Below are 23,282 nucleotides of genomic sequence, written 5' to 3'. Positions count from 1 at the left end.
ACTTTTGGGCAATTTAACCTCTCACAATGCGTGTCCAACACGGCTAATTTGTCCTGGCATCCTGGGAAGGATTTCTATTAAAATTCTAGCCGTGCCCCACAATCAGTCATAAAATATTTTACCCTGTTTCCACTTTGTTTTTGATGCCAGCATACATGCCAACATGGAAAACCTATCCGATGATATGTGAAAACCAACATTAACAAAAAAAAAACGCGGCGAATGCTGGATATCTGAAACACAAACAGAAAATGCTGAAACTACTCAGCAGATTAGGCAGCATCTGTGGAGAGAACAGACACGACAATGTTTCAGGTGTGGATCTGAAAGATATGGCTCTGATGAAGGATGCACACCTGAAACGTTAACTCTTGTTTCTCTCTCCACAGATACCTGCCTGCTGAGTGTTCCCAGCATTTCCTGTCTTTGTTTCAAGCAGTTATGCAGGTGTTGTAACCTAAACTGTAGGATTATTCATTGTTCCTTCACTTGTGTTTAGAAATGCCAAAAAGAAAACAACATAAGTACATGAAGGGGAGATTGGTAGTGCGTTTCCAGGACGGTTTGGGGGCATGCTGTCCCAGAAATCGTTGAATTTTGACATTAAAAATAATCTGTTCTGATTAATATTAAGTACTTTTCTACTTTACATTAATAGAAGCTTAATCTTAACAAAAAGGAAAACAAACTGACATTTGGATTTTCAACAGATCCACTAGATCGTCACTTCCTCAAAAGTTACCCTAATAATCACTCTGCCACATCCAACATCCACCCTTTCAGAGGTACTTTTAAACCATCCTCTCCCCCAGAGCAGTTTATGGAGATATTGTAACTCATTCATCCTCCCAGCCTTTCACAATGACTCTCTTCCCCTGCTCCAATCCTCCCAGTTATTAGTAGCACTCTTTTACCCCTCTTCCCTCACTTTAACTGGCACTCTTTCACCAGCCGCCCCCCCCATCCAATCCACATCAAGCTGGTATTCTTCTTCCTCACCTACCCCCCCCCCACTCCCACCGCCCCCACCTCCACCCCCCAGTTAATGCTGGTACTCTCTCTACCCACTCTTTGTCAGTTAATGCTCTCATTCCTCCCCACCCCAAAGTGCCACTTCCAGTTTCTGCCCATTTGCCTCTCCTCTTCATGGCGATCCATCCATTCCCTCCACCCTGTGTACCCCAACTAGCCCCCGCCTCCAAACCCCCTCCAACCTGAGTCCCCCCGTTCCTACCTTGGTCTGTCTGCTAATAGTCCGGACCCACAATGCTGCTTATAGCATTAATAGCAGTGATTTCAGCCTCTGTATATTGCACAAAAGACCAGAATTCTTGGTGTTAGTATTAGGAACAGCAAAGGTGGAAGAGAGGCCCAGTCCAGTCTTGTCAATAGCTGGACTAGGGTAGAAGCAGGACTGAGGGGAGATGGACCGAGTCTGTGCCAATTTTGGTCATCAAATGAAACTATGAAACACTGACAGTTGGCATGAATGTGCCAGCACCTTGGTGTAAACAGCAAAAAAAAATATGTCCCTGAAGATGCTCATACATATAGGAACACTATCTGGGCACAGATAGAACTGTGGAAGAACATTGTAGGCCATGGCTGAATTCAAAGTAATTAAGGTAAATTCAGTAATCCCATACTTACAATGGAGCACTGTGCTCAAAGGGAGCATGGGTCAGAAGCAGGGCCATAACACTGGGAACTTGGATCAGTGAAATTACCTCATTATTTCAGTCCCAGCATCTACCACTGCTGATTTCAACCAAGGCCCAAGCCCCTTACGAGGCAGTTCATTGAAACACCAGGAGATCAGCATGGAACGAATGCTGCTATTTCAATGACCAAATTGGCCTTATTACTGTATTCTGTAAAATATATTTATTCTGCTCCTCTATAAAATCCCCACAGCCAACATTTTTAGCCTTTCAAGATCTTACGACACTAAACAAACAAATCAGAACCATTTAGATTTTATAACCATAATCAGAGTAAAGTAGGTCTCTTTAAAATGTCCGCTGTAATACAGAAATTGAGAATTATATATTTTTTAAAAATGCAAGTGTTGGAAGAGCAAACCACTGTGCCAGGAAGGGTAGGGAGACCAGCTGCTTCACCTATTCCACTGAATACCCTATTTTGGGTAGTGAAATCTTTTCCCCATTTTCATACTGTGCAGCTCTTTCTTTCATTCAATACCTGCAGTTATTGCTGAGTAAAATCAGACTCCGCCTTTTTCTATATTCCCAATTTTCATCTACAGGAGTGTTACCACTGACTGTGGAAAATCTTTCCAAGTCGCACCCTAATTATACAGTATCACACAATGTATCGAAGGCCCTATTTATACAAAAGCCACCAAATCTGTTGCTACATGTTAAATTCTTTTATCATATGTATATGTCACACTTTATATCAATTTTCCTCTCTTCCTCCCACTTCTCTCCTAAAGGCAGGCTGGGTGTAGTAGCTGGGTGAAGCAGTTTGTACCGGGGCTAGGTAGCTGAAGGCATGGCCACCAATGGTTGAGCAATTAAAATCGGGGATGCTCAAGAGGCCAGAATTAGAGTAACACAGATATCTCGGGGGTGGGGGGTTGTGGGGCTAGAGGAGATTACAGAGATAGGGAGGGGCAAGGCCATGGAGGGATTTGAAAACAAGGATGAGAGTTTTAAAATTGAGGCCTTGCTTAACCAAGAGCCAATGTAAGTCAGCGAGCACAGTGGTGATGGGTGAATGAGTTTTGGATGACCTCAAGTTTACGTAAGGTAGAACATGGGAGGCCAGCCAGGAGTGCATTGGAATAGTCAAGTCTAGAGGTAACAAAGGCATGGATGAGGGTTCTGCAGTACCTCAACTATTATGGAAGTTTATTCTTGATTTGCTGCCATCTTATACTGCACTGGCAGATGGAATCTCTCAGAATTAGTTAAAATAAAGCACAATTATTTATTTCCCTGAAAGTAACCTGTGGGTGTTTATTGTGTTTTTTAACCCAGTGTTTCCCCTTGGTGACAGTATATGATGTACATCTTCCGGAACCTATCCTGGTGCTCCTTACAGCTGCTTCACCAGTTGATGGAGCAAGTAAAGTGGTTGGCCGCTGGTGTCTGTGGGAGCCACTTGGGATTGAGGTGACTCTGTACCTCCTTGTATTGCATCATAAGATAGCCATAGAATGGGTTCCATGTTTGCTGTTGTACTAACTGGCTGGCAGTGCCCAATTTCTGGCACACCATCTGCCATTTGAGATGAGATGTGATGGACCAGATGTAGCAACCCCTTTGAGAGGCAGAAGCCTCATCCATGCCCACCCCAACCGTGCCCTGCTACTGAGCACTATCGCAGCACATCCACTGCCCGTGTGGGAACAGACCTCTGGTTGACAATGAGGGGAGTGAAGCCCTACATCATGGCTCTTTCCATCCACCATGTTGAAGTCTGTGTAGATTGGAGACCAAGGCCTCTATCGCACATCAAGAAACACTCCCACTCTACTTAGTATCTCTGTCACTGAAGGCTCTGCTGCAGATGTCCATGGAGTTGTCACTTGCCCCACAGCGGACTGCATTGCTGTCTATCTACAGGACTGTATAGATGGATAGCCTTAAATTACTCCATAAAATGACCATGCTCACATAGCAACCTTCTTTTATAAGTGAGCCCTGTGCTTTGCAACTGAGGAAGGACACAATGCAATCTTGGGGCCAGCTCCTGCTCCTCCACTACCACACGCTCCTCCTCACTTGTACTAAGCGCTTCCTCCTCAAACTCACTACTTAAATACCTCAACTGGTGCTTGCAACAGGTGGAGTAGGTGATCCAGTATGCTGTCAGGTGCTTGTATCTTTGGCAGCTATAGCTACTTTTTGGAAATGAAAGAACTGTTTGGCTAATTGGTGTGAAGTGATTTAAGAAATGGTACAGAATGAGCAGAGAGCAGATTAAATCACTACACTTTAATTAACAATGTAGAATCATAGTAGGTTACAGCGCAGCAGAAGGCCATTCGGCCCGTCGAGCCCGTGCTGACTCTCAGCTAGTCCCACTCCCCTGCCCTTTCCCCATAGCCCTGCAATTTTTTTTCCTTCAGATACTTATCCAACTCTGTAACATCCATGTGTAATTGAGACACGGACTGCAGAAGTTGGTTATAACAGGTGTTTACTGAATGGAGACAAAACTGGAACTACTATACAAAGTTACTGCACAGGCTTATATACAGGGGTCGTCACTACTGGTACTGCAGTATACAGGGGCTGCAGAATATAGTTCCTTCTTCAAGGTACATACACTACAATTCCTCCCCTTTTAGCTAAACAGTACATAACATTCGATTAATAATTAAATAACATATTTACAATTACAGTTGCTATATACATTAGCTGAAGTTAATCAATTATAAATTCAGTCTTTGAGGAGGCTTCCTGATTCTGTCCGGATAACGCCTCTTTGGGGTATCAGGTTCTTCTGGCAAAGTTGATTCGGGATCAACGTCGTTGTTTGGTTCGTCTGCTTCCAATATCACCGATTCTGAGGTAGATGCAATTGGTACTTCGGTTTCATCACCAGGTGTATAGGATCGTGGTGTAAATTTGATGTTTTCCAGTGACTCTAGAATCTGGTCAGCATGGCGTCTTACAATGCTCTCTCCAACGTCCACGGTATACATTAGAGGTCCTTGCCGTGTGCAGATCGTTCCTGGCTGCCATTTCTCTGTGCAGTAGTCCCGGGCCAAAACTGGTTGACCTATCTTGAAACTCCTGGTTGGCCTTTCATTCATATTCTGAAACTGCCTGTTCTCCACATCTCTTCTGATGTTTGGCTTGACCAAATCCAAGCGGCATCTTAGTCTTCGATCGAAGAACATCATGGCTGGAGTTTGGTTGGTAACCGCATGTGTCGCATTCCGGTAGGCAAACAAGAAGTTATCCACCTTGTGTTGTAGGGGTATGTCTTCATTACACATTGTCTTGATAGCCTTCTTGAATGTTTGAACGAACCTCTCAGCCAATCCATTGGTGGCTGGATGATATAGGGCGGATGTGTAATGCTTAACACCATTGTTCTTTAAGAACCTCCGGAACTCTTCAGACACAAACTGTGGTCCATTGTCGGAGCAAATCTGTTCAGGCAGCCCATTTCTGGCGAATATGGTTCGTAAGACTGTGATAGTTTTTTCTGTGGTGGTTGAGGACATTTTTATTACCTCTGGCCACTTTGAATGTGCATCCACCGCAATTAAAAACATCGAGTCCATAAATGGACCAGCAAAATCAATGTGTACCCTTTGCCATGGAGATGAGGGCCACTCCCATGGATGTAGAGGGGCTTGTGGTGGGGCGTTTTGGACCTTCTGGCATCCTGTAAAGCTCTTGGTCATCTCTTCGATTTCTCTATCGATTCCCGGCCACCACACAAACGCTCTGGCTAAGTTCTTCATTTTTACCCCTCCCAGATGACCCTCATGAAGCTCATTGAGCACTCTATCCTTCAATTTGGGTGGAATTACTACTCTGGATCCACACATCAAGGTTCCTCGGCACACTGACAGCTGTTCTCTTCTCGGCGAGAATGCTGGCAACAGTGGTTCGCCATGTGCTGGCCATCCCTTCACCGTTAAATCATAGACCCTGGAGAGTGTCGGGTCATTTCGTGTTTCCTTTTCTATGTTTGCATTCGTCACAGGTAGACATTCGACTATGGTCGAGTGGAATATCTCCACAGGATCCACTGCAGGTGCTTCTTCCACCGTCGGCAACGGTAGGCGCAACAATCCATCAGCATTCCCATGCTGTTTAGTTCCTTTGTACTCGATGTCATATTGGTGTGCCCCTAGGAAAAGGGACCACCTCTGTAGCCATTGTGCTGTCATTATCGGGACGCCCTGCTTAGGGTTGAAAATGGAGACAAGAGGTTGATGATCAGTTAGTAGAGTAAATTTCTGTCCGTGCAGGTAGTGATTGAACTTCTTCACCCCCCACACCAGGCTTAGGGCCTCTCTGTCAATCTGGGCGTAGTTACACTCGGCTGCAGTTAACGAGCGTGACGCAAAAGCTATCGGCCTCTCTGAACCATCAAGGGATTTATGTGACAGTACCGCTCCAACGCCGTAGGGAGACGCATCACACGCCAGTCTTATCGGCAGTGATGGGTTGTAGTGAGCCAATACTTCTCTTGAAGTGATCAGGCCTTTACACTTCTGAAAGGCCCGTTTACATTCATCGCTCCATTTCCATGCTACTCCAGTTTGTAGCAGGGCGTTCAGTGGGTGCAGAATTGTGGACAAATTCAGCAAAAACTTATGGTAGTAATTCACCAATCCTAGGAATGACCTCAGTTGCGACACATTTTCAGGCGCTGGAGCCTTAACTACTGCTTCAGTTTTGTCAGGGGACTTATGTAACCCCTCTTCATCAATCACGTGGCCACAATACGATATTTGTTTCTTAAAAAACTCGCACTTGGGGCGATTGGCTCATAGCCCGTGTTCTCTTAGTCTAGTGAGCACCTGCTCTAGGTTGGCAAGGTGTTCACTGTCATTTTCACCTGTCACTAGGATGTCGTCCAAGTAACACTGAGTCCCCGGAATCCCTTGCAGGACTTGTTCCATCGCTCTTTGCCATATAGCCGGAGCTGATGCTACTCCGAATACCAGTCGATTATACTGGTAAAGACCTTTGTGAGTGTTTATCGTGAGATATTTCCTAGAGGATTCTTCAACCTCCATCTGCAAATATGCTTGCGCTAGGTCAATTTTTGTAAAACGTTTCCCTCCAGATAGTGAGGCGAAAATATCTTCTATCCTCGGAAGAGGATACTGTACTGTGTGAAGGACTGGGTTCACAGTCACCTTGAAGTCCCCACAGATGCGAACCTTTCTTGGCTCCTCAGACTTATTGTTTAACGTTTTCTTCATGACAGGAACGATGGGTGTCGCCCACTCGCTCCAGTCTACCTTAGTTAACACGCCTGCATTCTCCAGATTCTCCAGCTCTGCCTCGACGGCTGGGCGAATTGCATACGGTACTGGTCTTGCTTTGAAAAACTTGGGAATTGCATTCTCTTCTATTTTTATCGAGGCGGTTACACCTTTAAGAGTTCCCAGTTCTTGTTGAAATACCTCTTTAGCTTTAGCCAAGATTTTTGACAATCGTCCAGGTGTGACTTCGTCATCCTTTTTACCAGCCACAGTCAGTGCCTGAATGGAGTGCCAGTCTAAACTTATCTTTCTGATCCATTCACGTCCCAATAACGGTGGTCCACCATCTTGCAGTATGTACAGATACAATTTCTGTATTTCCTTGCCGTTGTATTCGACAGGCACCCTTATTTTCCCTCTGGGGTATACTTTCTGCCCCGTATATGTCTTCAAGACAATGGATGTGTCTTTCAAGGGTATGTGTGAGAATAGCCGCTCGTAGTCTCGTCGATTCATGACGGTCAGGGCTGATCCTGTATCCAATTCCATTTTGACTTGGGACCCTGCTATCATGAGGGTGACCCAAATGGTTCGGTGATCCTCTTTTGTGATTACGTTGTGTAGTTTGAGACAGCTTAGTCTCTTGTTCCAGGATTCACTATCGCTCTTCTGGTCTTCGGAACTACTGTCCGTCATCTTTTGTACTTTCTTGTACTTTTCCTTAGTAGTCTTTTTGTTGTCGTTAGTCTTCTTCCCGGGCCTGCAAACTCATGCAGTGTGTCCCGTCTTTCCGCATTGCCTGCATGTTTTGTCCTTGGACCAGCAGTCCTTCTGGTCATGGGTTGTTCTGCCGCAGCGATAACATTTTTCAAATCCCCGTGTCATTTCATGGGTGCCGTATTCCTGTGGCTTTTGCTGTATTTCCGCAGCTCCCCTTGCTGCTGCTTCGTACGATACTGCCACGCTGAAAGCCTTATCTAGCGTCAGCTCTTTCTCTGAGAGTAACCTCTTCTGGGTTCCTTCACTCAGGAGTCCACAGACAAATTTGTCCCGTAGGGTATCTGCCAGTCCTGCTCCGAACTGGCAGTGCTTTGATAGCTTGCGTAGTTCCGTAAGGTAATCAGCATTGCTCTCATCTTTATGCTGATTTCTCTTGTGGAATTTAAATCTTTCTGCTATCAGCAGCGGTGTAGGATTTAGGTGTTCCTGTAGGATATCAACAATTTCGTTAAAACTCTTCTCCATCGGTTTGACTGGAGTGATCAGGTTCCACAATAGGCCGTACGTTCTTGCGCCCATTGAGTTTAGTAGTACCGATGCCTTTTTCTCATCGGCTACTTCATTTGCCTTGCAATATACTTCGACTCTTTCCACATACATGGTCCAGTCTTCTATTGCATTATCGAAGGCAGTGATATTGCCAGTCTTCGGCATCTTGGAGATCTAAGATGGCACCTCCTGCGCTTTGCCTTCTTCCCCAATTGAACAAAATGGCGCCTCCCACGCTTTGCCTTCTTCCCCGCTGGATTAAGATGGCACCTCCCGCGCTTTCTGTCTTTTCCGCTGCTGCCAGCGCTGTTGCTGGCGTTTTTATGCCTTGATAGCGACGCCCTATGGTCTTCACGCACTTCCCCCCGCGCTGCTGCCAACGCCGCTCTCCGCGGTCCCCGTGGCAAACTGCAGCTCCTCGTGGCTTTCTGCGCTTCTAATTTCTTTTATTTTAATTACTGTTCCCGTCGTCAGAGCAGACCCTATGGGACACTTTCCTCCTTCTTCTCGGGTCTGTACGCTACCCGGCTTCGTAGCACCGGCCGCGCCCTGTGTGCTCCACCCTCTCTCTCTCTCTCCTCTTCCCGACAACGCTGTTCGGCCCCGTTGAAAAGCCACCCGATCGAGCTCTAGCCCGCCGCAGCCCAGGAAGGATCAGTGTACTACCTGCCACCAGCCCGATTAGCTGGAACACCATAGACTGGAGAACCAAGCCCAACTCTCGACAGCCTCTCCTACAAACCTTCGAATTCGATGAATCAGAGGGCGGTTGCCCACGGTCGACGCCCGTTTCTTCTGTTTGTTTTTTTTTTCTTTTTGGATTTCTTCCTTCTGGCCTCGACCTCTAACAACTTCGCTTCAGGGATGGATCCCCGTGAGGTGGTGCAGAACTGTAGGTAAGTTCAGATCTGTTCGTCGCCAGTGTAACGTCCGTGTGTAATTGAGACACGGACTGCAGAAGTTGGTTATGACAGGTGTTTACTGAATGGAGACAAAACTGGAACTACTATACAAAGTTACTACACAGGCTTATATACAGGGGTGGTCACTACTGGTACTGCAGTATACAGGGGCTGCAGAATATAGTTCCTTCTTCAAGGTACATACACTACAATTTCCCTTTTGAAAAATAAGATTGGGTCTGCCTCCACCACCCTTTCAGGCAGTGCATTCCAGATCTTAACCACTCACAACGTAAAAAAGTTTTTTCTTACGTCGCCTTTGGTTCTTTTGCCAATCACCTTAAATCTGTGACCTCTGGTTCTCGACCCTTCTGCCAATGGAACAGTTTCTCTCTATCTACTCTATCCAGACCCCTCATGATTTTGAACACCTCTATCAAATCTCCTCTCAATCTTCTCTGCTCCAAGGAGAACAACCCCAGCTTCTCCAGTCTATCAACGTAACTGAAGTCCCTCATTCCTGGAATAATTCTCGTAAATCTTTTCTGCACCTTCTCTAAGGCCTTCACATCCTTCCTAAAGTATGGTGCCCAGAATTGAACACAGTACTCCAGTTGGGGCCGAACCAGTGTTTTATACAGGTTCATCATAATTTCCACACTTTTGTACTCTATATCTCTATTTATGAAGCCCAGAATCCCGTAAGCCTCTTTACCTGCTTTCTCAACCTGCCCTGATACCTTCAACGATTTGTGCACATATACCCCTAGGGGGTCTCTGTCCGTGCACCCCCTTTAAGATTGTACAATTTAGTTTATATGTCCTCTCCTCATTCTTCTACCAAAATGTATCACTTCACACTTTTCTGCATTAAATTTCATCTGCCATGTGTCCGGCCATTTCACCAGCCTGTCTATGTCTTTCTGAAGTCTATCACTCTCCTCCTCACTGTTCACTATACTTCCAAGTTTTGTGTCATCTGCAAATTTTGAAATTGTGCCCTGTTCACCCACATCCAAGTTATTAATATATATCAAGAAAAGCAGTGGTCCTAGTACTGACCCCTGGGGAACATTACTGTGTATCTTCCTCCAGTCCGAAAAACAACCGTTCACCACTACTCTCTGTTTCCTGTCACTTAGCAACTTTTGTATCCATGCTGCCACTGTCCCTTTTATTCCATGGGCTTCAACTTTGCTGGCAAGCCTATTATGTGGCATTTTGTCAAATGCCTTTTGGAAATCCATGTACACTATGTCAACCGTATTACCATCATCAACCCTCTCTGTTACCTCATCAAAAAACTTGATCAAGTTGGTTAAACACGATTTGCCTTTAACACGTCCGTGCTGACTTTCCTTAATTAATCCACACCTGTCCAAGTGACTGTTAATTTTGTCCCTGATTAATGTTTCTAAAAGTTTCCCCACTACTGAGATTAAGCTGACTGGTCTGTAGTTGCTGTGTTTATCTTTACACCCTTTTTGGAACAATGGTGTAACATTTGCAATTCTCCAGTCCTCTGGCACTACCCCTGTATCTAAGGAGGATTGGAATATTATGGCCAGTACCTCCACGATTTCCGCCCTCAATTCCCTCTGCATCCTAGGATGCATCCCATCCATTCCTGGTGATTTATCTACTTAAGTACACCCAACCTTTCTAATACCTCTTTATCAATTTTTATCCTATCAAGTGTCTCCACTACCTCCTCCTTCACTATGTCTATGGCAGCATCCTCTTCCTTGGTGAAGACAGATGCAAAGTGCTCGTTTAGTACCTCAGCCATATCCTCTGCCTCCATGCATAGGTCTCCTTTTTGGTTCCTAATTGGCCCCACCCCTCTTACTACCCTTTTGCTATTTATATGCCTGTAGAAGACTTTTGGATTACCTTTTATGTTGGCTGCCATTCTATTCTCATACCCTCTCTTTGCCCCTCTTATTTTCTTTTTCACTTCTCCTCTGACCTTTCTATATATATAGCCTGATTCTCCGATGTATTTGCATCCTGACATCTATCATACATGCTCTTTTTCTGTTTCATCATATTCTCTCTCTGTTTTGTCATCCAGGGAGCCCTGACTTTAGTTGCTCTGCCTTTCCCCCTCGTGAGTCTGTACCTGAACGATTTCCTCTTTAAAGGCAGCCCATTGTTCCATTACAGTTTTGCCTGTCAATCTTTGATTCCAGTTTACCCGGGTCAGATCCATTCTCATCCCACTGAAATTGGCTTTCCCCCAGTTAAACATTTTTACTCTAGATTGCTCCCTGTCCTTTTCTATAAATAATCCAAACCTTATGATATTATGATCACTGTTCCTTAAATGTTCACCTACTGACACTTGCTCCACTTGACCTATCTCATTCCCCAGAACCAGATCCAGCAATGCCTCCCTCGTTGAGACGGAAACATACTGATCAAGAAAGTTCTCTTGAACACACTTCAGAAATTCTTCCCCTTCTCTGCCCTTTACCCTATTATGATCCCAGTCCATATTAGGATAGTTGAAGTCCCCCATTATTACTACTCTATTGTTCTTGCACCTCTCTGTAATTCCTCTGCAAATTTGCTCCTCCATATCTTTCCCACTATTTGGTGGTCTATAGAATACACCGAGTAGTGTGATGGCACCTCTATTATTTCTTAACTCTAGCCATATAGATTCTGTCCTTGACCCTCCAGGACATCCTCCCTCTCCAGCACTGTAACATTCTCTTTAACCAATGCTGCCACACCACCTATCTTTCCTGAACATCTTATTTCCAGGAATATTTAATAACCAATCCTGCCTTTTTTTGAGCCAGGTCTCAGTTATTGCCACAACATCATATTCCCATGTGGCTATTCATGCCTGCAGCTAATTTACCTTGTTTACTATGCTTTGTGTGTTCAGATACATATAATCTAAACCCATCTTAGACCATCCTGTATTCTCTCTTAGTTTGACCCCACCTAATAATTTACTATTTTTTACTTTAGTGCTCTCTGTCTCTCCCAATCCTTTGAGCATTTTATTTCCCCTTTCTAATGTTACATCCTGGTGCCCATCCCCCTGCCAAATTAGTTTAAACCCTCCCCAACCGCACTAGCAAACCTCCCCGTGAGGATATTGGTTCTGGCTCTGTTGAGGTGCAATCCGTCCGACCTGTACAGGTCCCACCTCCCCCAGATCCGGTTCCAATGCACTAGGAATCTGGAGCCCTCCCTCCTGCACCATCTCTCCAGCCACTTTTTTAACCTCTTTCTGTAAGGGGTGGTGTGTGGTGGTTGTTTGTCAGCTTCACCTCTGACTCCTTTGAGCAGTTCAAATCACTCCCACTGCCTTTTTGTTCTAGACTTTGAACTTATTTGGGGGTTGTAATGAACTTGCAACAGACACCTGAGTTGGTCAAAAGAATTCAGATCTTTATTTTGAGACAGGAAAATATACAATACAATAAAACTTATACGCTAAAAGGGTGGGGAACACTCGGAAATAAGCGAGGGAGAATTACAATAGACAAAATCCCTTACCCTCCCAACCCCACTATCCTCACTAGGTTGAAATCCAGAGGACCAGGAAATGCTCACCAAACGACTTTCTTGACAGATTGTAGAGGTTCGCGAATTCAGGGTTCTCCTTAGTTGTGGCGGTTGAGGCCTGCCGTACCCCGGACGTGGTAGAAGACTGCACCTGCGTTGGGTCTTCAGTTTGGGTTTGTCTGCTGATGCGGTTAGTCACGCTGTTGGATGTATCGGGTAAGTACCCAATTTTCTTTGGTTAAGGCAAGTTTTAGGGTCTTTTGTGTCAAAATCTTACCCAGGGGTAAGTCAGACTAGCCTGTAGAGTGGAAACAAGTCTTTGTTTTTCAAATTTTCGGTGGTTGGTTTCTTGTTGGTCACGGTGGCCCAATATTACCTGGTTGGTGGTAATATTGGTAGTTGTTGGTTTCTTTAGGCCTTCGGTTGCCACAACTTTCCCTTTTCTTCTCCTTCCTTCAAGTCTCCGACTCTCTTTCCTGTACTGAACTCGTGCTCTGATCTCACTCGAACTGCTTCTGATGATGAACTGTCTGTACGAACTGACTGTACACTGAAAAAGCAGGCCTCAATTATATTACTTTGAGGCCTGGCTTATCTGACTGCCAAATCTCGGGTTTCTTTGTTAAATTTGGCGGGCTCGTTATTTTTAATAGGTTTTAAAACTTTACCGAGCTTCGGGGATGGCCCATCTAGTCGTAACGAGTTTCGGGGATGGTCCATTTAACTTTAATTGGCCTTTAACTGGTTTCAGGATTGCCCTGAAACTAGTTTAAAAATATAAAACGTTTGTAAATCTCTTTGATTGGTTTTGGACTGCTGTTTGATTGTTGTATCCTGTAGGGCTATGTTCTTTCCTCTGTGTTGCTGTGGGCATGTACTGTTTTATTCATGTACTTTGGCTTTGCGATTTTCAGCGGGAACAGGTTTTATTGTCTTTATGTAAAGGCTGAGGTGGTCTAGGACATTCCCAGACTGTCCAATATCCAAACTCGGGGGCCCATCCCACCTTCCCTGTGTCACAGCCTTTCGCAAGTCTGAACATGCCATTTAAACCAGCCAAATTTTCCTAGGGTTTTAATTTTAAATCCCTTTGGCCCAATATTTTCCTCAAACAGTCCAATATCTCTCCTTTCTTCCTTTGGGGGAAAATGTGTAATTTTGCGATCCTTACATTTTCTAGCCCCCTAAAATCTGCCTGCTGGACCTCATCCCTCTTTCTACCTATGTCGTTGGTACCAATATGGACCATGACCTCTGGCGGTTCACCCTCCCCCCTCAGAATGTTCTGAAGCCGCTCAGAGACATCCTTAACCCTGGCACCAGGGAGGCAACATACCATCCTGGAGTCACGTCTGCGGCCGCAGAAACGCCTGTCTGCTCCCCTAACTGTTGAATCCCCTACCACTATTGCTCTCCCACTCTTCTTCCTCCCCCTCTTGTACAGCTGAGCCACCAGTGGTGCCATGGACTTGGCTCTGGCTGTACTCCCCAGAGGAACCAGCGCCCTCACCAGTGCTCAGAACTGAATACTGTTTGGAGAGCGAGATGCACTCGTGAATATTGCATATTTCAAAATTGTAAGGTATAAATTATAGCTAAAAATAAATAATCTTTAATTATATTCTGCAACATTTTGAATGTAGACTGTGAAATTTACAAGGCCATGACTATCAGATGATGACCATTTGGGCAATTTTGAGAGTCTCACCATTGCACCCACCCATTGCCTGTTGGTTGTTACAATAACTCTCTCTAGTTGCTGGGACAATAAAAATATGACACCATCCTACATCATGCGTGAAAACTTTAGGGGAAGATTTTGAGGTCTCCTGCAGAAATCGGTAGTAGTGCCTTGGGTAGTGGAGAACACATTTCTGCTCCATTCCAGTCTTCTCCATTTTAATGGGGTCCTCAGAATATGTGGCCACCTAAAGCAAGTGCACGGCTAATTTAGCTATTTAAATCAAAGTCCTATGATATCAATAGGACCCCAGTGCCATTTTAGAACTCAACTGGGGGAGATTTTCAGGCCGCCCGCCATCAGAAACTGCCTGAGGATAACATTAATCTACATTTAGGTTTGCATTTACTCCTAAAAATAGCACACAATGTATTACAAGAGTATTAAAGGATGTTATGTGAACAATTCCAATGAGAATTTCTACCCTTGTTTTTTTTTAATTCGTTTTGTTTATGGGATGTGGGCGTCGCTGGCAAGGCCAGCATTTATTGCCCATCCCGAATTGCCCTTGACAAGGTGGTGGTGAACCGCCTTCTTGAACCTCTGCAGTTCGTGTGGTGAAGGTATGTCCACAGTGCTGTTAGGAAGGGAGTTCCAGGATTTTGACCCAGCGATGATGAAGGATCGGCGATATACTTCCAAGTCAGGATAGTGTGTGACTTGGAGGGGAACTTGGAGGTGGTGGTGTTCCCATGCGACTGCTGCCCTTGTCCTTCTAGGTGGAAGACGTCGCAGGTTTGGGAAGTGCTGCAGTGCATCTTATAGGTGGTACACACTGTACGCCGGTGGTGGAGGGAGTGAATGTTTAAGGTGGTGGATGGGGTGCCAATCAAGCAGGCTGCTTTGTCCTGGATGGTGTCGAGCTTCTTGAGTGTTGTTGGAGCTGCACTCATCCAGGCAAGTGGAGAGTATTCCATCACACTCCTTACTTGTGCCTTGTAGATGGTGGAAAGGCTTTGGGGAGTCAGGAGGTGAGACACTCGCCACTGAATACCTAGCCCCTGACCTGCTCTTGTTGCTACAGTATTTATGTGGCTGGTCCAGTTAAGTTTCTGATCAATGGTGACCCCCCAGGATGTTGATGGTGGGGGATTCGGCGATGGTAATGCCATTGAATGTCAAGGGGCAGTGGTTAGACTCTCGCTTGTTGGAGATAGTCATTGCTTGGCACTTCTGTGGTGCAAATGTTACCTGCCACTTATCAGCCCAAGCCTGAACGTCGTCCAGGCTTCGTTATCTGAGGAGTTGTGAATGGCGCTGAACACTGTACAGTCATCAGCGAACATCCCCATTTCTGACCTTATGTTGGAGGGAAGGTCATTGATGAAGCAGCTGAAGATGGTTGGGCCTAGGACACTGCCCTGAGGAACTCCTACAGTGATGTTCTGGGGCTGTAATGATTGACCTTCAACCACCACAACCATCTTCCTTTGTGCTAGGTATGACTCAAACTAGTGCAGAGTTTCCCCCCCCGATTTCCATTGACTTCAGTTTTACTAGGGCTCCTTGATGCCACACTCGGTCAAATACTGCCTAGATGTCAAGGGCAGTCACTCTCACCTCACCTCTAGAATTCAGCTCCTTTGTCCATGTTTGGACCAAGGCTGTAATGAGGTCGGGAGCTGAGAGGTCTTACCAGAACCCAGACTGGGCATCAGTGAGCAGGTTATTGGTAAGTGTCGCTTGATAGCACTGTTGATGACACCTTCCATCACTTTGCTGATGATTGACAGTAGACTGATGGGACGGTAATTGGCCGGATTGGATTTGTCCTGCTTTTTGTGGACAGGACATACCTGGGCAGTTTTCCACATTGTCAGATAGATGCCAGTGTCGTAGCTGTACTGGAACACCTTGGCTAGAGGCACGGCTAGTTCTGGAGCACAAGTCTTCAGCACGATAGCTGGGTTGTTGTCAGGGCCCATAGCCTTTGCTGTATCCAGTGTGCTCAGCCATTTCTTGATACCACATGGAGTGAATCGAATTGGCTGAAAACTGGCTTCTATGATGGTGGGGACCTCAGGAATAGGCTGATATGGATCATCCACTCAGCACTTCTGGCTGAAGATGGTTGCAAACGCTTCAGCCTTGTCTTTTGCACTCACATGCTGGGCTCCACCATCACTGAGGATGGGGATATTCATGGAGCCTCCTCCTCCTGTTAGTTATTTAACAGTCCACCACCATTCACAACTGGCTGTGACAGGATTGCAGAACTTTGATCTGATCCATTGATTGTGGGATCGCTTAGCCCTGTTTATAATATGCTGCTTCCACTTTTTAGTCCTGTGTTGCAGCTTCCCCAGGTTGGTATCTCCATTTTTAGGTACGCCAGGTGCTGCTCCTGGCATGCTCTACACTCCTTATTGAACCTGGCTTGATGGTAATGGTAGAGTGAGGGATATGCCGGCTGGAGTTTAGAAGAATGAGAGGGGATCTCATTGAAACTTATAAAATTCTAACAGGACTAGACAGACTAGATGCAGGAAGGATGTTCCCGAAGGCTGGGGAGTCCAGAACCAGGGGTCACAGTCTAAGGATAAGGGGTAAGCCATTTAGGACAGAGATGAGGAGGAATTTCTTCACCCAGAGAGTGGTGAACCTGTGGAATTCTCTACCACAGAAGGCAGTTGAGGCCAATTCATTAAATATATTCAAGAAGGAGTTAGATATATTTCTTAAGGCTAAAGGGTTCAAGGGATATGGGGAGAAGGCAGGGACATGGTACTGAATTTGAATGATCAGCCATGATCTCATTGAATGGCGGAGCAGGCTCGAAGGGCCGAATGGCCTACTCCTGCTCCTATCTTCTATGTTTCTATGAGGTTATAGATTGTGGTGGAATACAATTCTGCTGCTGCTGCTGATGGCCCACAGTGCCTCATGGATGCCAAGTTTTGAGCTGCTAGATCTGTTCTGAATCTATCCTATTTAGATGGAGGGTGTCCTCAGTGTGAAGACGGGACTTCGTCTCCACACTGACTGCGGTGGTCACTGCTACCAATACTGTCATAGACAGATGCATCTGCGACAGGTAGATTGGCGAGGACAAAGTCAAGTACGTTTTTCCCTCGTGTTGATTCTCTCACCACCTGTCGCAGACCCAGAAAGCAGCTATGTCCTTCAGGACTCTGCCAGCTTGGTCAGTAGTGGTGCTACCGAGCCACTTTTGGTGATGGACATTGAAGTTCCCCACCCAGAGTATATTCTGTGCCCTTGCTACTCTCAGTGCTTCTTCCAAGTGGTGTTCAACATGGAGGAGTACTGCTTCATCAGCTGAGGGAGGGCGGTAGGTGGTAATCATCAGGAGGTTTCCTTACCCATGCTTGACCTGAAGCCATGAGACTTCATGGGGTCGAGTCAATGTTGAGGACTCCCAGGGCCACTCCTTCTGGTGGGACAGGACATACCCAGGGAGGGGACATTGGCTGAAAGGTATGATTCTGTGAGTACGTCTGTCAGACTGTGACAAAATCTCCCAATTTTGGCACAGGTCCCCAGATGTTGATAAGGAGGACTTTGCAGATTCAACTGGGCTGGATGTGCCGTTGCCATGCCCGTAGCCGGGTGGTCTGTCCAGTTTCATTCTTTTTATTATGTTTCGTAGTGGACTGTTACAACTGAGTGGCTTGCTAGGCCATTTCAGAGGGCAGTTAATAGTCAACCACATTGCTGTGGGTCTGGAGTCACATAGGCCAGACCAGGCAGATTTCCTTCCCTAATGGACATTAGTGAACCAGATGGGTTTTTACAACAATCCGATAGTCTCATGGTTTATTTAATTAACTGAATTTAAATTCCCCAGGTGGCAAGTTGCGATTTGAACTCCCATCTCTGGATCATTAGTCCAGGCATCTGGATTACTAGCCCAGTGACATTACCACTATGCTATCATTCCTGTGTTTAGCAGAAAAAGCACAGGTGTCCAAAGCTGTTGGCATTCGACATCATACAGAGTTTATTTTTACTCTGGTTTGTCCCCTACATCCATACTGCTCTCTTTACTCAGGATGGTGGGACAGTTATGCCTCTCCTTGTTAACTTGGAAGGAGGCTTCATTGAACAGAATGGGAAAAGAATCTTCTGGCAGTCAAACCAGCTAAGACTGGACTGCAAATGCCTCTCTCAAACTAGGATTTTCAGCTTGAGAGTCCAGCATTCTGGTTTTGCAGTAAATGGATTCATCCATTTTGTTTTAGATATTTTAATTGTATGAACATTAGTATCCTTCTAGAGCCATTAAAAGTAGTTTGGTCGTACATCTTTAAGAGGCGAGACGTTGAAAGGGTTTTATTGGACACCATAACTTACTTTTCCATGTTTAAATTTGCTTTGGTACCTTAGTGAGCTATTTACATAGCACTGACTCCTTGGGATGAGGCTGTACTCACAGGAAGCATGGGTTGGAGAATCAGGGCTACAGCCCACGCTCCCTTCAAGTGCAGCTCCCTGATGGGAGCACGGGATTGCAGAATCACATCCCAGAGCATCAGGAAATCTCTAACAGGAGAGATGAGTTCGAGAACTTTAGGAGAGACTGGTAGGTGCAGCGAGTTAGCATGCTGGCCTTTTTCTTCTGAAATGTGGGTTCAGGTCTATCCTGAACAGATGGCTATAAGGATTTTCTGCGAGATAAGTTTGGGCTGTCTCAACCCAAAGGGAGTGTGCCTAAATTGCCCATAATAAGGTGCTCATTGCTACACTCACTCATAGAGGCCATTGGAAAAAGTCATACTGGTACTATGAGATTGTTCTTCTGAAGTTGGAGAAAAGGCGTATTTATTGGCACTGAGTAGAGATATTGGCCCGTAATTTCTGACAGGAGGCTTCCTACGTGCAGATGTCTCCTATCGGAAAAAAATCTATGCTCTTGCCTGAGGGCTCCCGAGGTCCGGACACTTCCGATGCTGGGCCTCTCTACAGTTGAAATGCGCAGGGCCCACGTATCCCAGGGGCGCAGGCGGTTCGCAAGCGTCCCTGGGATCACATGGGCCAGGCCAGCCAATAGGAGAAGGGAATCTCCCTTCATACTTTTGACAGATAGACCTGTCAAAAGTATGAATGGAGATCACCCCAAAAATACATCAAAACATTAATTAAATTTTTTTTAAACCACCACGTTTTTAAAATGAGTTAAAATTACATTAAATTCAATATTTTAAACAAAAATTTAAAGTTTTTTACAGGGCTAAAAATAAACTTACCTTTTTTTAAAGTATTTTTAAATTAGAAATGTTATGAAATTAAAAAAAAAACTTTTTTTCAACTCTTATGCTAGTTAAAAGCAGGCCTTATGCCTGCTTTTACCAGACGTAAGATTTTGAAGTGTTTTCAGCGGGTGACGGTTCTGCAGAAAGCGGAACTCTCCATCCGCAGAGGCCTTTTTCCAGGGCAGACGTCCGTTTTTAGCCTGAAACCGGCATTTCCGATGTCCCTATGGGTGTGTACACAGCGCGTACACAGCCATAGGCATCGGAAAATACAGGCCATTTACTCTTAACTGCTGTACCTGACCCAGGTGTGCTTGATGCTGATAGTGGGTGCTTGAAATGGTAAATATATTTATTTCCTTCCATTAACACTCTGTTTTGATGAGCATAAAATAGTTTTAAAGCACTTTGTTGCCTAAAGTGAAAACACTTTGAGAAAGTTAAAACCTTCTGTAAAAGCATTTAAAAATGGGGTCCAAGTAAATATAAGAGTTGTCCGACTATATTGTGCACAATTCAAACAATTGAGGTTATCTACGTTTCCACGTAGATTGAATAATGTAATTGTGATTTCAGTATTTGCTCTTTATTGATGGTAATTATGAATATAAATTCTTTTCCTCCCTTTGCTCTCTCCACAGACTGCCCAGACAGTTATGCTGGTTGTTGCTGTGTTTCTTCTGTCCTGGCTGCCCCACCATATCATAACCATGTGGGCTGAATTTGGAAATTTCCCCCTAACCGATGCATCATTTGCATTCAGAATCATCTCTCACTGTATGGCGTATGGGAACTCCTGCATCAATCCCATAATATATGCGTTCCTGTCAGAAAATTTTCGGAAAGCCTGCCGTCAAGTCTTCACATGCAAATTCCATTTCCCACGTCCCATTGAGGAGAAGGTGGTAAGGATTCGTATGGAGAACTTTTCTACAACCCATTCGACAACAAACGCTTGAAAGCATTGTCTTTTGATCCGAGCATTGTGACCAAGCATACAGGCCAGGCCCTAAGTGTGCACTTCTGAAATTGCACATCCATTGGGAGTGAACAGTCAAATTAACTGAATCTAGAATTCAGACATTCAAAAGGGTTGATGACAATGATGCCAGCAGACATCAGCATTAGGGTGACACGGGAGGTTAAGGTCCCAAACTAGCTTCGGAAAATAAAAGCTAAATACTGGCATCGACTTTAAACCATCCGATGTGAAACCTTAATGTTAAAATGGTTTCAGCAGCATCTGAAAATCCATTGGAGGCTATGAAATAATTCATAAGCATACAAATTTGTGTGCTGCGATTAAGCGTATGTCACTCAAGAAAATTCTAAACAGATGCAGAACTTGATCTTTTTGGAATGGTTGTGTATTGACATACCAACAATGAACTTAGACTTAATACAATCATTATTTTTAATGACCATTACAGTGTTTTATTATATTACTATTTAACATGAAAGGTTTTGGTTGTTGTTTGAAGATGTCTAATCAGTAAGAACTCTGCATCACAATCCAATCCAGATTGGCTCAATTAGAATCTATTTAGAATTCTAAAGTAGTTTCTGAATTCACCTTGTGCAGTTTTATTTGGATTTGGATGAGATATGGTCAAGTTGATTTAATTTCAGTTTCGTGTCAAACTTGAAAAATTGGTAGCGGAAGCTTGAAATTCTGAGAAATTAAGTTCTTGAATCAGAATTCCAATAACCAAGTTAATGTTTCCACCCTACCGTGGAGTCAACTCAACAAATACTTATGACGCTGATGGTTAAAATATTAATAAAAGAAAAACACTGGACCAATAGCTCTAATGTAGGCCATTGGACTGTAGCTGTGGCAAAGGTTTTTCAGTAGGAATAAACTTCTGAATCCTGTGATTTTGTCCACTTCAGAACAATTGAGATATCAGTCACCACTTTGCCTGTTCCAGATTGGAGCAGTTACAGGTGTTGTAGAAGATAGCATTTGCAGCAGTCAATAAAACAGATTCCAACTTTGTAGAGGAATGGTTCACACGATGATTTTGCAGACTGTTCTCTGGGTTTGAATCCAGTCCACGCTATTGGGACTGCAGCCTCTCTTGCTCAGCTGTAAAGGTCCTAAAGTAAATGGATTTGGGCCGTCTCAATTCGGTGATATCAATCTGCTAATGATTTGGCACTAACTGGCAGCTTCTCTCAAGACCCAAAGGTGGAATGATTTAATCCCAGTGCAGCAGCTAATGCTCTTCTGAGGTGAGGAAGAGAAGAGGGTGTATAACCCATATTGTTCTTGCTTGGGAATTTGTGATGCTAATAATGAGTTCCAATGGTCTCAGCTGATTTGCTCACAAACACTGACATCCGTCATCTTTATGACCACAAAAAAAATCACCCCAAAAGTGAATTTAAAAAATAATCTGATTTCTGGGTTCAGAGATGTAAAATCATTGTTGTTAATCTGCATCCTTTCTGATGTGCTCATTTCCATTGCACAGTTCAGTAACTGAAAATGCTTACCAAAGAATAGGATATTGGCATTAAATGACAACAAAACACTAGGGGCTAGATTTTCAGTAGCTTGCGCCAGCAGTTAGCGCCTTAAGAGAAGTGATTTCCGGGCGCTATGCGTGTAGCGCCCTGGCGCAGCGCAGTTTGCGCTCCGCCCCAAATTAAGTTGCCCGTTAGCGCCGGCGCAAAGTTTAGCGCCCGCCCGGATGCATGCGCAGAAAATGACGTCACATCCTCGTGCAACGCCCTTTGGCCGCCCCGATTGCAAACTTCAGTCGGACCGCCCCATTGTGCGGCGGGCGGCTGGAGCGTTTGGAAAAAGGAACGCAACACAACCAGCGCGGGCCCCGGGGGGCGCTAATTAAAGGGAACGTCCTCTCCAGTATAAAGGCCATCCTTTTTTCAGAAAACAGTCTTGTGCAACGCATTTCTGGAGACACAACAAGGAGGATAGCTAACTGGTTTCAAGCAGCAAGAGGCAGGTATTTTTGGACTCAGGCAATAGCGCTGCAAGTGGCCATTTGGAAATTAGACTGTTTGCCAGGATTTGATGGGGGCTGCATGGGGTGCCAACGCACAGCTGCAGCGCCATATCCGTAGGGCTCGCAGACGCATTGTGAGAGGGGCAGCCCTGGCTAGAGGCAGAGGGGGCTACAGGCGTCGGCCACGTAGGCCTTACCCAGTCAGGCTATACCGCCAGCAGCGCTCCTACCTAAACATGAGTGCCGCGCGATGTGTTAGAAGGCTCCGATTCCGAAAGGAGGTGATTGCAGAGATCTGCCACCTGCTTCGCCGAGATCTGCGGCCAAAGCTCAGGTGCAGGACGTCTCTGTCGGTGGAAGTGAAGGTGACGGTGGCATTGAACTTCTATGCCACCGGCTCCTTCCAATACGCTGCTGGGGACATAGCAAACATCTCCCAGTATGGCGCGCATCGCTGCATCCGCCACGTGACCGAAGCACTGTTCAGAAGGAGAAGCCAATTCATCTCCTTCCCCATGGCCCTCGAGAGCCAGCATCAGCGCGCATTGGGATTTGCCAGACTCGGGGAATTCCCCTTGGTGCAGGGCGCCATTGACTGTACGCATGTGGCTTTGCGGGCCCCTCTGGAGCATGGCGAGCAGTATCGCAACAGGAAGGGCTACCATTCTCTGAATGTGCAGCTGGTCTGTGACCACAAGCAGCGCATCATGGCAGTCAATGCCAGCTTCCCAGGCAGCA

The 23,282-nt window shown here is 45.3% G+C and overlaps 1 protein-coding gene across 1 annotated transcript in view; it reads left to right on the top strand.

Annotated features, from left to right (window-relative positions):
- galr1b (galanin receptor 1b) overlaps positions 1-22,263 on the top strand; it is a 49,803-nt gene extending 27,540 nt beyond the window's left edge. The window contains exon 3 of the mRNA XM_085991373.1: positions 20,214-22,263. Coding sequence (XP_085847499.1) covers positions 20,214-20,531 — 318 coding nt within the window. The 3' untranslated portion in view covers positions 20,532-22,263. The remainder of the gene's footprint in view (positions 1-20,213) is intronic.
- Positions 22,264-23,282: the final 1,019 nt, after the last annotated feature.

The sequence above is a fragment of the Somniosus microcephalus genome, chromosome 6, assembly GCF_052327205.1.
Source record: "Somniosus microcephalus isolate GS21.2 chromosome 6, FLI_Smic_1.0, whole genome shotgun sequence".
NCBI classification, from domain to species: Eukaryota; Metazoa; Chordata; class Chondrichthyes; order Squaliformes; family Somniosidae; genus Somniosus; species Somniosus microcephalus.
This window is presented reverse-complemented; position numbering and strand designations above follow the sequence as displayed.